General features: G+C 35.5%; 1 protein-coding gene and 2 pseudogenes across 2 annotated transcripts; 2 read left to right on the top strand and 1 right to left on the bottom strand.

Moving 5' to 3' along the window:
• The first annotated feature begins 1,673 nt into the window (after nucleotides 1-1,673).
• Nucleotides 1,674-5,403, top strand: LOC143534488 (uncharacterized; annotated as a pseudogene). The gene is made up of 15 exons (XR_013135558.1): nucleotides 1,674-1,742; nucleotides 2,130-2,353; nucleotides 2,436-2,515; nucleotides 2,587-2,687; nucleotides 3,045-3,167; nucleotides 3,258-3,327; nucleotides 3,653-3,739; nucleotides 3,853-3,932; nucleotides 4,025-4,103; nucleotides 4,192-4,248; nucleotides 4,347-4,475; nucleotides 4,568-4,658; nucleotides 4,736-4,824; nucleotides 4,904-5,097; nucleotides 5,213-5,403. The product of XR_013135558.1 is annotated as an uncharacterized LOC143534488 (transcript).
• A 1,046-nt stretch (nucleotides 5,404-6,449) lies between these two features.
• On the bottom strand, nucleotides 6,450-9,595 carry LOC143534487 (uncharacterized). Its single transcript, XM_077028962.1, has 8 exons — nucleotides 9,404-9,595; nucleotides 7,657-7,781; nucleotides 7,522-7,559; nucleotides 7,342-7,452; nucleotides 7,183-7,262; nucleotides 7,035-7,071; nucleotides 6,849-6,890; nucleotides 6,450-6,685 (listed from the first exon to the last, which is right to left on the bottom strand). Exons 1-8 carry the CDS (start codon nucleotides 9,593-9,595, stop codon nucleotides 6,615-6,617), a joined length of 696 nt encoding a protein of 231 aa, XP_076885077.1. The 3' UTR covers nucleotides 6,450-6,614.
• Nucleotides 9,596-13,278: 3,683 nt separating this feature from the next.
• On the top strand, nucleotides 13,279-14,463 carry LOC143534452 (UDP-glucuronate 4-epimerase 1 pseudogene; annotated as a pseudogene).
• The last annotated feature ends 210 nt before the right edge of the window (nucleotides 14,464-14,673 follow it).

A 14,673-nucleotide genomic window follows, 5' to 3' on the forward strand; every position in this document is an offset into this window, starting at 1 on the left:
ACCCCACCCAACGCTAAACTCGACTGGAGGTCGAGCGGGTGTAATTTTGGCTAACACGTACCATGGTCTGGAGGACCTGGTGACAAGGCACTTAATAAACGAGTCAGCTTCGGTGTCGAACACTTAGTAATACTTGTTGTATAGACTAGCTACCTATCGATATATAATTGACATAACACTATCTGGTAACGCAAAACGCTGTAACGCAAAACGCTGTGACGCTGTAACGCTGTAACGCAAAACGCTGAACGCAAACGCTAAACGATTTATTTTTATATAACTTGTGAACTCACCAACCTTGTGTTGACACTTTTAGTATGTTATTCTCAGGTAGCCGAGGCGGGCGCGCGGTTTAGGAACATGCATTGCTTGAAAAACTTTTAACCATGCAAACTTACTTTTAACTGTTATCATTGGTTTTAAATCGTCCTGCGTGACGTAACATTGTTCTCTATGGTTTTACGCTTCCGCACTTATTTTCATTTAAACGTTTTTATGGTTTGATTATAACTGATGATTCCGATCCTGTTAGTTCACACCCTCTGACGGTAAAACTCCGTTAGTGGATTTTGAGGGTGTGACACGCTGACTTTAAAGTCTGGCTTGGGTGTTCCCTCAAAAAATAATACCGCCGACTGCCACAAGAGCAGAACTCTTTGGCGTAACTCATGGTAAGACGAAAACCTGGGTGGACTCCAGATTCGAAGTGACAACCTTGTAACAGGGTTTATAGCTCAGATCCTTCATTACCTTAATCTTGGTTTAAAAAAGCGAGCCTAAGGTGAGCCGAGGCGACCTAAGGCGAGGGCCACTTAGCTTTAAGCTAGTCAAGGCGAGCAATGTTCAAAAGACGAGCTTGAGGCGAGATTTTTAGGCAAAAAGCGACCAGAAGCGAAGGTGAGACGCTCGCCTTTCGTACACAAGTGGTTTTTAAGCATTACAATATGTTTTTCAGGTTGTATGTGCAGGTAGTTTATATATTAAATCATATATAATGCTTAAATATAGCTACATTACGAGTCAAGATGCTAAAAACCCGTGATATATACATATATAAAAATTATATAAATGCGTTCGCCTCGAGTACGAAAAGCTCTCGCTTTTGCGTCTGGCGCTTCACGCTTCTGTTTTAAACCCCGTCGCTTTTCTTCACCTCTAGGTTTTTAAAACGAAGACCTTAATACACCAAAAGTGATATGGCATAAGTGAATATCGAACTTGATTCTGCATTGAATAACCCAAACTTACAACCGTAAATAAAAAATAATAAGACTACTTTGGGTATTAGGGTAATTATAAACGTTGTTACAAAATTACCTTAATCCACCAAAAGTTATGTCCCAAAAGTGATATGACATAAGTGAATGACGAGCTTGATTCTGCACTAAATAACCCAAACTTACTACAGTAAATAAAAAATAACAAGACTCACTCCGGGATTGGAGCAAGTATAAACGCTATTAAAAAAATAGTTATCTATTGAGTAATAAATACATGTTTGCAGCCCAGATCCCATCGTGCAATTCCATTCCAAGAAACCAGGCTTCTCTCTCCAACAATCTCCACCAATTTAGGGTTCTTCATATTATTGTTTTGATCGCCAATTTATCCAAAATCCAATCATACCCAAGCTGGGTATTGCTTTATCCTCAATACCCAGTTACTCGCACACCTCAATTTCAATAATCGGCGACCCAATTTCCAAAATTTCAATAATTTGTTGATTATCCAATCAAATTAAGGTTCGTTCTTGAATACCCATATCTTTAATTTCATTCTTGCATTAAAAAGTTGCTCAATTTATGATCTTTTGACCTTGGGGTTCATTAAAAATTAAAAAACCCCCAAATTTCAAGAATGGTATAATATCTAATTTGATTGGTTGATTGTTGAATTATTATTAAAATTGTTATGGGATTTAGTTAAAAATTTGATTTTTAAACTGCCCATTTAAATTTTGCTGGAATTGAAAACATGGGTTTAATTATGGATTGATTGACTGGATTTTGTAACTGAATATATATTTTACTGATCATTGATGTAATATTACTGTTACAGGTTATTGTTAGATTTGGATAAAGTTTTTATTTATTTTTTAAGTGGTCAAGATTTGTAATTCAACATTAAAGAACTGGATTCAAGATGAGGAGAGCTTTGGTCAAATCATTTGGGCCGATTCGATCGAATTTTCGACATCAAGGGGATAAAGTATCAACCGGAGTCACAAAAAGATTGTTGGTATCGAATTTAAATAATGGGGTTTATGCTAAATCATCTTATGATAGTTGTAAATGTGGGGACCCTTTGTTTTCAAGAACTTTGTCTTCTGATGCTGCTGATGTCAACTACAAAGGTTCTTGATTTTTTTTATTAAATTTTTTTTTTATTGATTTGTGGTTAAGAGTATATATACTTGTGTTTGATATTTATAACAGAAGTGAAAAGAGCGGGACCGCTTGTGGAGTATGAACGAAGAATAGCAGCTGGTGAGCTTGATGATGGTGATAATTCTCAGGTAGTTACGATTAATACTCGAAAGTATAAAGATATGATTTTTTTTAATGTTTTCTTATTGTGTGTTTGCAGATTGGTACCCTTAAAGAAATTCAAAGACTGTATGATGAGCTTGTTGAATCGGCTGATGCGTGCCGTTTGGATCGTTATTCTGATCATGGGAAAGCCGGGAGGTAAATATTGTTATTATACTCTGTTGTCTTATAATTATTTTGAACTTGTGGTTTGAAAACTGTAAAAGAGACTGAAACTGAAATTTGTAATTAGCATCCAAGGGTAGTTTAGTAATTTTCCTCTTTAGTTAGCAAAAAGTTTAACACTAATTAGTGGAAAGGACAAAAATGTGACAAAATATGAACTTCGTGGACATTTGCACTTATTGAAGTTAAAGGACACGATATGCAAGTAACCCTAAACATAAAAGGTCGAAATCTGTAATTTACCCTAAAGTTAAAGTTACAAAGCTTCATTATTTGTTTGTTTTACTTGTATTATGCATTTGGTTACTAATGTTTTAAGTTGGATTATAGGAGTCGGTGGCTATGGTCCCGTCTCATGCCACAGTCTTCGGTCTCACCCATAAAAGGACTCTATCTTTACGGAGGCGTTGGCACTGGAAAAACCATGTTAATGGATTTGTTTTATGATCAATTGTAAGCACTGCAATATGTCATTTATATACATTTTAAAAAACTTAAGCTTTTGTTTGTATAAAATCTTGATACATGATTTCAAATTATTAGGCCTTGCAATTGGAGGAAAAAGAGGATTCATTTTCATGACTTTATGCTGACCGTGCATAGTCGGCTGCAGGTAAGTTACTTCCTTTGTGTTCCGTTTCTAAATCGACAAAATTTGTAAAATCATACGTATGGTCCCTGTGGTTTACCCATATTACATGTTTAGTCGTCATCTTTATGCACTCAAACGTGACGAATATGGTACTTAGAGTGGACGGAGGTTAAGTTTTCTGTTTAATTTTTCTAGAAATGACCAAAATACCCTTTATTTAAAAATTGAAAAAAAAAGTTAAAAGATGTTTAGTTCCCACTTCGCTAAAATTAAACTGGTAGTCCCTATTGTTCACTCAAATGTGACAAAAACCCTTTATTTAATATGGTTGTATTTTTCACTGCAGAAACACAGAGGTGTGTCTGATCCGCTTGAAGTCGTTGCAGGAGAGATATCGGATGAATCCATCTTATTATGCTTAGACGAGTTCATGGTATGATGGAATTTTCTAAATTATACTAAAATTTGTGGCCATGGTTTCGTTTTTTTATTTTTTTATTTTTATTTACGGGTCATTGATTATCCTACCGCTTATGCTGTTTGTAGGTTAATGATGTAGCCGATGCTTTAATACTAAACCGTTTATTTGGCCATCTTTTTAACAATGGTGCTGTAAGTAACTAACAGTTTATATGTTTTCTTTCTTTTTTATTTGTACTTTGTTGTAAACATTTACAAAGCTGAACGGTTTATCTTTCTATTTGTGATGGAAGTATAGATCAAACCGTGCTCCCGACAATCTTTATGAAGGTGGATTGCAAAGAGATCTTTTTCTACCATTTATCGCCACCCTAAAGGTAATTTCACTATTGTTGATTTTTTTAATTTCTTTTTTATCTTGCCCATTTTCTCGTGAGTTTTCATGTTCTTGTTTCATGGATGCAGGAAAGATGTGTAGTACATGAAATTGGTTCGTTAATAGATTATAGGAAGAGAACCTCGGTAAAAATGCAAACTTTTTCACTCTCTTGTTAAAAATATTATCTTTTTAAAAAATATATGCTTAACTTAAATCTTTTATTGCTTTACTTTAAACTTAGGCTGAAGAAGGTTTCTACTTTGTAAAGAGCGAGTCTGATTTTCTTATGCAAAAGTTTAAAGAGTTGGTTGGGGAACAACATACGCCTCAGCCCCACGAAGTGGAAGTTGTTATGGGCCGAAAGTTACAAGTATGCTCGGTTTCTTATTAATTGAGTTTATGCTATATGAAATGTATATTATTTTAAGTGACTTTATTTTACTTATAATGTGCAATTGGTAGGTACCATTGGGTGCTAACGGATGCGCATATTTTCCTTTTGAAGAGCTTTGTGACAAACCACTTGGTGCTGCTGACTATTTTGGGCTATGCAGTAAGTAAATCAATTAATATGATATTTTAAATAATAACTTTTACTTTATAATGACATTTAAATAATTCTAATGACAGAGAAATTTCATACGTTGGCATTGGATAATGTGCCAATATTTGGGCTCCACAACAGAACAGCAGCCTATCGATTTGTCACTCTTGTTGACGTTAGTATAACTTTTTGTAGTCAAACTTCACAGTGTGCTTACTTGTAATAAGACTAATGATGGAACGCTATACGTACAGGTTATGTATGAGAACAAGGCGAGACTAATGTGTACAGCCGAGGGGACGCCTTTTGAACTTTTTGAAAGAATTGTGACCATTTCTGATGCTCAAGGTAGGGCCCCGAGAACCTCATCACGGTCAAGGAAAAATGACGATTACGACCTTTGTGTTGACAACGAACTCGGGTTTGCAAAAGATCGCACTATTAGCAGGTACGTCTTGTTTTGACTTTTAAGTCCTAGTCCAACAAAATTGATTCCAATTCAAGATTTTAAAGGTTTGACCTTGAAACGTCAATGTATTTGACATGCGAATAATAAATAACAGGCTGACAGAAATGAACAGCAGTGAGTATCTTGAGCAACATGCAGAAATGATAGCAGGGAAGGGAGTTCAAAGTCAAAGGGTCGAATACAACAATGATCATGTGGTACAAGCATGAACAAATTAGGTTTTGTTAAGATATTGTTTTATTTCTTACATAAGCTGGTGGATCAGGTTAATAATTTGCACTGACACGCCCGAACCTTTATATGGAACACATAAGGTTGAAATTGACGGCAAAGATTTTTGAAGTTCGGATGCATAGATAGATAAGCACATCAAGTGTTATTGTTGTGATAATATTGTAACTTGCCAACATTAGGTTTTGAATTTAATAGACTAGTTTCTTCTTTTTTTTTACCTGAACTGTTACAAAATACAAACTTAGAGTACATTGAACTGGTTTTAGCGAAAAGGATGTACTGATCTTTAGACCGAGAATCTATATCTTCATATCATGATGCGCACAATTATGGTCGCCTTCTATGTTGTGTGGATTGATGAAGCTTGTACTAGAGGTGACAAGTATGGGTGTAAAACTGTAAACTAAATGAGACGGCCGATTAATGAGCTACTCGAGATGGATTTGCTAAAGGCTTAAATTGAGCTGAGTTTATAAAAGCCTCGGCCAATTCAATGATTTCAAGTGTCAAGTTAAAATTTTAACCATATATATACATAAATAATTATAAATGCATACATATATATAACTACCAATGTCAAAAGCTTAGCTTGAGCTTTAGAGAGAGCTCACATAAATAATTATAAACTGAGCCTGAGGTTAGACGAGCTCAGGCTTGACTCACTAACACCCATGATGACGATATTTCAAGTCTAAAGCTCTCTTAAATTATACAAGCCAAGCTTGAGCTTTTTTAAGTTAAATAAACTGAGCTTGAGATTAGACGAGCTCAAGCTTGACTCATTCACACCCATGATGACGATATTTCGAAATGAATCATATTTTAGTCTCACCAAATGAGTGGAGTCAAGTTGAGTTGATCATTGCATCATGCACTTCTCTAGTTCTCTACATTTCTTCTTATGGTCACAACCCAAAAGAGACGAGTATATATTACATGTATCATGTATGCATGCATGTGTTGCATCAAGAGCAGAAATGAAAATAGCACAAGATTAATGAGCATGACACATTACGAGTGGGTTCCATTAAGAAATGATCAACAAAAACTAGGATCAAAGTCGCAATAAAACTGTCATTCTTTAAGACAGCTGCAGAAGTAAAAACTAATAAGCCCAAGAATTAAACTACTAAGACGAGTAAGCAGAGAAGCGTTTTTAGGGCCAACAACATTATGATTCCCATCAAAGTGTGTCATGGATAGCGCCTCAAATATGCAGAGATTAACCAAAATCTTTTTAACCAGTGGTTCATATCCAAAATCTAGCCTTGTTTTTTCCTCCTTGATGCGATCTCTAAAGCCCATGCTTTACCAATGTCCGTCTGAAACTTGCCTGCAAAATTACATAATGTGTGGCTAAGAAAGTCAGATATTAGGATAAATATACAAAATAAAGTTTAGCAAGATTTAGAATAATCAAAGTGGTACGTTATATATAGATTTAAATGCAAGTAACCTTCCATAACAAGTGAGATAAATGGATCAATTTTCCATACCTGCAGTAGACTCAAAAAACTCTTCCAAGTCTTTGTTTTGTTCTGCATATAAAACAACCATTTATGAACTTAGAAAATTATTACAAATAATGCACTACTGAACCGTTTACTCAACGTTACATATCATACTGATACTATTGATTATGGTCCATAAAATTCAAATTCAATATTTCAAAAACAACTTACCGTTTTCATATTCCAAAGCTTGAAGTATCATCTCAATCTGAATGGATAAAAGAACTAACACCAGTTAATGCACTACAAAAGAAGTTGCATATAATAATATAATAAGATAAAGTTTATATCTTCCATGTTATTAGATATGAACTCATACCTTATCAAAGTCCTTAACAACCTTGGCTTCGTTTGTAGAATTTTCTTCATACTCCATCCATAACTCATGTATCTCGTCAGCTGTAATACGCTACGACAAGTAAGAAATTACCAAAATGTCCATAAATTTGTTATACCAGTAACAAGAGTATTTACGCACCTCGTGGGCCCTCGCCTAGAAGTTTACACATATGGTCTATTGCTTCTTTCTCTAGCCGACTTTTTTCCGCCTTTGGGACCCCATCCGAGGGTGTGATGTCACCAACAATGGCTATTTATAAAACAAAACCAAAATTGTTATAAAAAACATTTGATAACAATGCTTTAAGTTGCTCACTACCTTCTGCAATATCATGCACAATTGCCATTTTTATACACCTGTAAAATGAAATAAACAAGATTTTTGTTAGCAACAATTCCAAGCTTTCCAGACAAACATAAATACGTATATAACCAAAAAAAAAAAAACACTAACCTGTCTCGGTTGACTCCAGGAGTGTCATTTGAAATAAGAGCCATTAACCCCATTCTATACATGTGGTCTGCAATAGATTCGGGTCCTGCAATGTTTCGTTTCACCCATCCTGCTCTTTTGGTTGACTGAAATAAATATACCAATAACCGCATGTAAAGAAGACCAACACAGCTATAGAAATCAAATAACAAGAATTCAAAATAGCATAAAAAAATACATAAAAATCATGATAGATGTGTCATTATCAGCTGATTCAAAGTTTTAGACACAACAATTTTAACATAATCCAATGTAATTCAAAATATATTGGAGCTGCAATCAATTATGAGAGTGAAAGGCACTCAACCTTGAAAAAACTTAGAAATCTTTAAGGATAAACATTGTCACTATCATCACTTGAAAAAAACTTAAAAATGAATGAAAACACCAAAAATATTTTAGCTGCTTTATTAGAGTCTACTCACTTTGTGCAGGACTATATACAACTTTCTACAACCAAGATATCATTCTGCCAATATCATCACTTGTGAACTTAGGGTCTCTAAGCATCCTAGCTTGTGAATTTAGGGCTTTATAGCTCAAATTCAGACAAACAAGCACACATATACCTAATAACCAATTAACAACACATCAGTCTTCTTCAATCACACATAATTTATTAAGATGAGTAGTCATTTTGCAATTACATTAAACAAATTTCATCACACACACCGCATAAAACTAAGCATAAGCATAACATGCGTAACAATACAATCCGAAACCTAAAAAGTAAACATGATAATACATAGTTCGATCCACATACAGTTCACATTTGGTCAATCATTATATTTGCTATGTGTAACATTCATCCTTGAAAATAACTTTATAATCTGCAAGGCTTTGCATTTCAATTTCACACAAACTAACTATAAATCAATTCTATTATACACAAATGGACCACCAATACTTTCATTGCTTTATTAAAAAGTGTACTCAGTTTGTTCAGATTATATACAACAATGCATAGTTATCAAATGCGTTAGGCGCACTCAAGGCGCACAAAAAGCGAGGGCCTAAGGAAAAATAAACGCACTTAAATAAAACATTTAAAATATATTATGTATAAGAAAAATAATACTATTCTTCAAATAAAATAAACAAAGACTATTATATAACATTTAATATCATCTAACTAGTACCAAAAGTTCTAAAATAGTCAAGATTCAAATGCAATTCCAAAACTTGAATAACAAAACATAATAATATAATGCCTTTGACTTCTCCTAGATCTAAGTTTCAATAGCAACCCTTGCATTTCTTTCGCCCGGCTTTTTTGTTCTCATGTTCTCTTGGCATAGACAATGCCGAAGCGCATTTATTGAGCCTCGCCTGAAAAATGGGCCTAGGCACCAGAAGCGAGGGCTTTTAATAACTATGCCTATTTATAAACAGTCTACGACCAATAACCAGCAAGCATCAACCTATTTCACAAATTAGGGCTTTACAATTCAAATCCAAACGCATATACATAACAATGAATTAACCTATCAATGCATAGTTCGATTTGTGTGGAATATAAATAATAGTAGTAGTAGTAGTAGTAGTAGTAGTAGTAGTAGTAATGATGATAATAAATCCAAACACATATACCTAACAATGAATTAACCTACCAATGCATAGTTCGATTTGTGTGGAATAATAATAATAATAATAATAATAATAATAATAATAATAATAATAATAATAATAATAATAATAATAAGAGTACCTTAAGGCTATGGCAAAGAGTGAGGAAATCAATGGCGGAAGAAGGCGACGGAGATGATGAGGAGTCCGATGACGCCATTCTGCAAACCCTAAAAGAAGAAGATTTAAATATTTTGAGGTGATATGGTGGAGAAGGAGAAGGCAATAAGAAAGATTTAACGGTAGCAGTCAAACTCAAAGCCAACCGGCTCATCATGTATGTATATGTATGTATGATATAACTATAACTAACTAACTAACTACTTTCTCCGTTTGACTCACGGATTATAGTTTCCGGTGCTGCAGGTGAATGGTTTATGTGGATAACAATTGCACATGTGGGAGTAACCCTAATTAATCTACCCTCTAATTATTGTTTCTTTTTATTTCTATTCAAATAAATAACCCCACTTTTTTGGATTGATCGATATTAATCTAAACTTTAAAAACCACTACTACAAATGGTCCAATCTTTCAGCTATTTTTGTCTCAATGGTTATCCGTTAAAAAGTACTTAACGTCGTTAAGTTTTTTTCGAGTTTCAAACGATATTTTAGGGCTTTTGATCTGAAGAACGATACGAGTAGACTGATGTACATCTTATCTATAGACGGTGATTCAAATGGCTTGATTTTTGTTATTTGGAAATTCAAACACCCGAATTGAAACAATGTTTCGTCGTTTGGATCACCGCTTCGAGATAACTTTTACATCAGTCGGTTTGAAACTCGGAAAAAACTTAACGACGTTAAGTGTTTTTTAACGGGGGACCATTGAGACAAAAATAGCTGAAAGGTTAGACCGTTAGTAGTGATTTTTAAAGTTAGGGTTATTATCGGCCAATACACAAAGGTGGGATTATTTATTTCCAACTTGCCTTATTTCTTTTGTTTAGATGTTTATTATTTAAAAAAAAAAGTTATTAATACCTTTACGTGGAAGGCGGATATGGATAAACTAGTAACTAGAGAAAGTCTCGCACTTCGATCAGTTTCGGTGCCTTTGTGAATTGTGTGTTGTGCGAAGAAAGCCTGGAAAACTCCAGTCATCTTCTTACTTCCTGCCAAGTGGCTAATTCAGTATGCAAGATTCCTCCCATAGTCCCATCTACGTGTATTCCATTCGGGACCTCCTTTGGTCACATTTTTCGGTTCCGCTTATCAAAAAGAAAAAGAAAAAAGGTGTTAAATGGGATTCTCATGTCGGCTTGTTGGTGCATTTGGAAAGACAGAAACGACGCATTTTCTCCAACAAGGTTTGGTTGGCGCCTGAGGTGGTGAAGAACGTTAAGTTATCGGGGTATATTTGGATCAAAATAGATATTCATTCAAGTCTTTGTTGTGGACGAGTTGATGTAGTTTTAATTTCTAATTGTTGTTTGTTGTTTTGAGTCTCTAGTGACTTGCTAGTTATGTTATTGAGTAAAGTACTATTCTCGTCCTTGTGATTTGGCAAATAATGCGAATTTAGTCCAAAAAGTTTATTTTTTGCACATGGACCCTCCATGTTCCAAATTATTGCCAATTATATCTAAATCACTAACTCCGTTAAATTGAGTCGTTAACTCAGGGGTAGACATGTCTTTTCACTCTTTCTTTATTACATGAGTGTCAAAATCTTCCATAAAGTTTGGTCACATTTGCTAATTTCGTCCAAAAATATTTTTTTCGCAATTAGACCTCGATGTTTCCCAGCTGTTGCCAATTTCGTCCAATTTGTTAACTCGGTCTAAATTTAACATTAACTCAGGGTGTTACGGTCTAAAAAATATTTTTGGACTAAATTCGCAAATATGACCAAACCTCAGGGACGATCAAGACAAATCAATGTATATGTAACATTGATTTGTCTTGATCAAGTTATGTATATGTATATGTAACATTCGCAATCATCTCAACTAGGGGTGTTCACGGTCCGATTTTCGCGGTTTTTTGGTCAAACCGTGAACCGAACTGTTGGTAACGGTTTTTGATTCTTGTAACCAAAACCAAACCGTTGAACTCTTAAACCAAACCGAACCAAACCGTTCATTACGGTTTGGTTCCGGTTTGGTTTCGCGGTTTGAGTCTCGAATAATTTGAAATGTTTAACATATATAAATACAATTCGTCCATGATCATGTTTAAACACAATCTGTCAAGAAATATGAAAATATATCGGAATAAGTGGCTTGAGATTCTGAGCATGAGATCATAAAGTATATCTTGATTTAAGTATATCTTGATTTAAGGTTTAATACTTTAATGAAGAAAATTTAAAGACCAATTTATTGCAACTTGCTAATGCATTTGCACTATCAGTTCATATTTAACATAAATATTGAAATTATATATCTATATATGTATATATATAACATAAAATATTTAAAAAATATATATAATTACATTATACGGTCTGGTCCGGTTTTGTACGATTGGTTTTTGATATAAACTGTAAACCAAATCGTTCACTCCGGTTTGAAATTATTGAAACCGACCGACCGAAACTTGAAGAAAAAAACCATCTGTTAAACAGAACCGATGACCGGTTTGGACGGTTTCACGATTTCGAACCGAACCGTAAACACCCCTAATCTCAACCATCAATTTGTCTTGATCAAGTGTACACTATATGGTACACACAATTTGTACAGTGTATTTTGAATTGCATATGCATCTTATACAGACAAGATGAACGAGACCATATTATGTCTATCCGGCATCCCCAATCATCTCAACCATTGATTTGTCTTTATCAAGTGTACGGGTATGATAAACACTATTTGTATCTAATCCTCAATTCATATATTGGGTTCAAGGGTAACGTTAAAATACAAGGGAGACAAAAATGAGAAGTGCGAGATAGATTTGTGACCACACAAAAAATCTTTTAAAAATAAATTCAAAAAAATTAATAAAAAAATTACAACTCAAAACATAAATAAAAAAACAAAAAAATTAAAAAACTAAAAAACTAAAATGTTTCCCCATCATTTCCGTTAAAAAAACAACGAAAAGACACAATGCCGAGATCAAAGACACAATGACGAAAATGAACAAAAAAACACAATTATAACTAAAATAAGACACAATAGATCGCAAAGTATAACACAATGTCGAACAAAATATAACATAATGTTGAGTAATATAATACAATATCAAGAAAAAAAAGACACAATCAATGACGAAAATAAACACAAAACACAATGATAAACTAAAAGACACAATGATTTTTTCACTCAACATTGTTTTTTTTTTTTTTTGAGAATGAAAAAGAGGGTGGAAACATTTTTGTGTTTTAAATTTTTTGTTTTTATTAAATTTTGAGTTATGGTTTTTTTTATAAATATTTTTTATTTATTTTTGAAGAATTTTTTTATATGGCTACAATAACTTGACCCTTAGGTTCAACGCAAATAAACAAGTCCAAATAATCAGACAAAAAATACCTAATACCATACTCGTTCCAATAAACACTAGTATATTTCACATTTTGAATTTACCACCTAAATTTCCTGTTGTTTTACAAGTTACAACCCAAACCTGTATAGAAGGTATTGTCATGATTGTACCAATATAAAGTTTGGTTAAGACTTATAATAATATTATCCTAGTAACAACATTACTTAAAAATCCGTTACACACATAGATATTAATAAATAATAATCAATAAACCGTTAACATGAGTGATCCTCCCGCCCAAATCGCTTCAACCCCTTAATATAAATTCTCAACATCTTCTTTCATCATTTTTTGCAGGTGAAGAGAATAGAATCCCATTTCCCCTATCTCTACATCTGCATCTGCATCTGTCTCTGCATCATTATTCCTTCTCGAAATTTGAGATCGAATCTCTTGTTGGAGGCAGCAGACTCCGCCATTGGAGGAACAATCGCCAATTCGTTCCTCCAATCACACCATGTCCCCCACCGCCTTTCGCCCCCGCTTCCCCTCCCCCGCCTCCGCCTTTCTCTATGCGCTCCTTCTCCTCGCCTTTACCGCCTCCTACATCACCCTCATCCGCCCCCGCTCCACCCCGTGGCATTACCACGTTCGGGCCTCCGCTGAAACCCGCCGCCCCAACGGCATTACTGTTCTTGTTACCGGGGCCGCGGGTTTCATCGGGTCCCACGTGGCCCTCGCGTTGAAAACGCGAGGGGACGGGGTGGTTGGGGTGGATAATTTTGATAGTTACTATGGGCGCGCGTTGAAGGAGACGCGTCGGGATTTGCTCGAGTTTCACGGCGTGTTTGTCGTCGACGGGGATGTTAACGATTCCCGGCTTTTGTCGATGTTGTTTGAAATGATCGAGTTTACGCACGTGATGCATTTGGCGGCGCAAGTCGGCGTGCAATACGCCGTCGAGAACCCCCACGCGTATGTTCGTAGCAATGTCGCGAGTCTCGTCACGCTTCTAGAGCAATGTCGGGTATCCGACCCGCAACCCGCGGTAGTTTGGGCGAGTTCGGGGTCGGTTTATGGGGCCCACAATAAAGTACCCTTTTCAGAAACGGACCGGGTCGACCCGCCTGCGACGCTTTACGCGTCCACGAAAAGAACCGGGGAAGAAATCGCTCACACGTACAACCGTCTTTATGGGTTGTCAATAACCGGGCTAAGGTTTTTCACGGTTTATGGGCCGTGGGGACGGCCCGACATGGCTTATTTTTCCTTTATCAAGAATATTTTACAGGGTGAACCCATAACACTGTACCGGACCAGAAACCAAGGTGATCTGGCCCGGGACTTTATCTACATTGATGACATTGTGAAAGGGTGTGTCGCGTCATTGGACACATCGGGTAAAAGTACCGGGTCGGGCAGGTCAAAAAACGGAAGTGCACGGTATCGGATCTTTAACTTGGGTAACGGGTCACCCGTGACCGTGCCTGCTTTGGTGGCAATATTAGAGGAGAATTTGAAGATGAAGGTGTCAAAAGATGTGGTGGATGTGTGCGGGAAGGGTGCGTATGTGAATATTAGTTTAGCCGAGAGGGAACTCGGGTATAAACCGACGACTGATTTGCAAACCGGGTTGATGGAGTTTGTTAGATGGTATTTGTGGTATTATGGCAAACCAGAAGTCGAAAATTGTAACTTATGATTCGACGATAACATTAACGTAGACGGTCTTTTGGGACATGTAAGTTACAATCATTTGGTGTTTTGATTTCAATTTGTTCGTATTGTATTAGAAACAATGATACTCAACATATAGATCATTAGTTTGAATTCTATACCATTGCATCTATTAGTTGGTTAATGACATGAATATTACTGCATTAGCAAATGTCTACAAAAACCATAGTGATAT

This window comes from Bidens hawaiensis, unplaced genomic scaffold (genome assembly GCF_021521415.1).
Source record: "Bidens hawaiensis isolate Kalapana, Puna unplaced genomic scaffold, B.hawaiensis_p1.1 tig00010168_1, whole genome shotgun sequence".
In the NCBI taxonomy this organism is placed as follows: Eukaryota; Viridiplantae; Streptophyta; class Magnoliopsida; order Asterales; family Asteraceae; genus Bidens; species Bidens hawaiensis.

Coding starts and splice junctions, on each gene's coding strand:
- LOC143534487 (XM_077028962.1), bottom strand. CDS start 9,595: ATGAGCCGGTTGGCTTTGAGTTTGACTGCTACCGTTAAATCTTTCTTA. Junction 7,453..7,521: donor TGTGCATGATATTGCAGAAG/GTAGTGAGCAAC, acceptor TTTTATAAATAG/CCATTGTTGGTGACATCACA. Junction 7,263..7,341: donor TCTAGGCGAGGGCCCACGAG/GTGCGTAAATAC, acceptor AGCGTATTACAG/CTGACGAGATACATGAGTTA.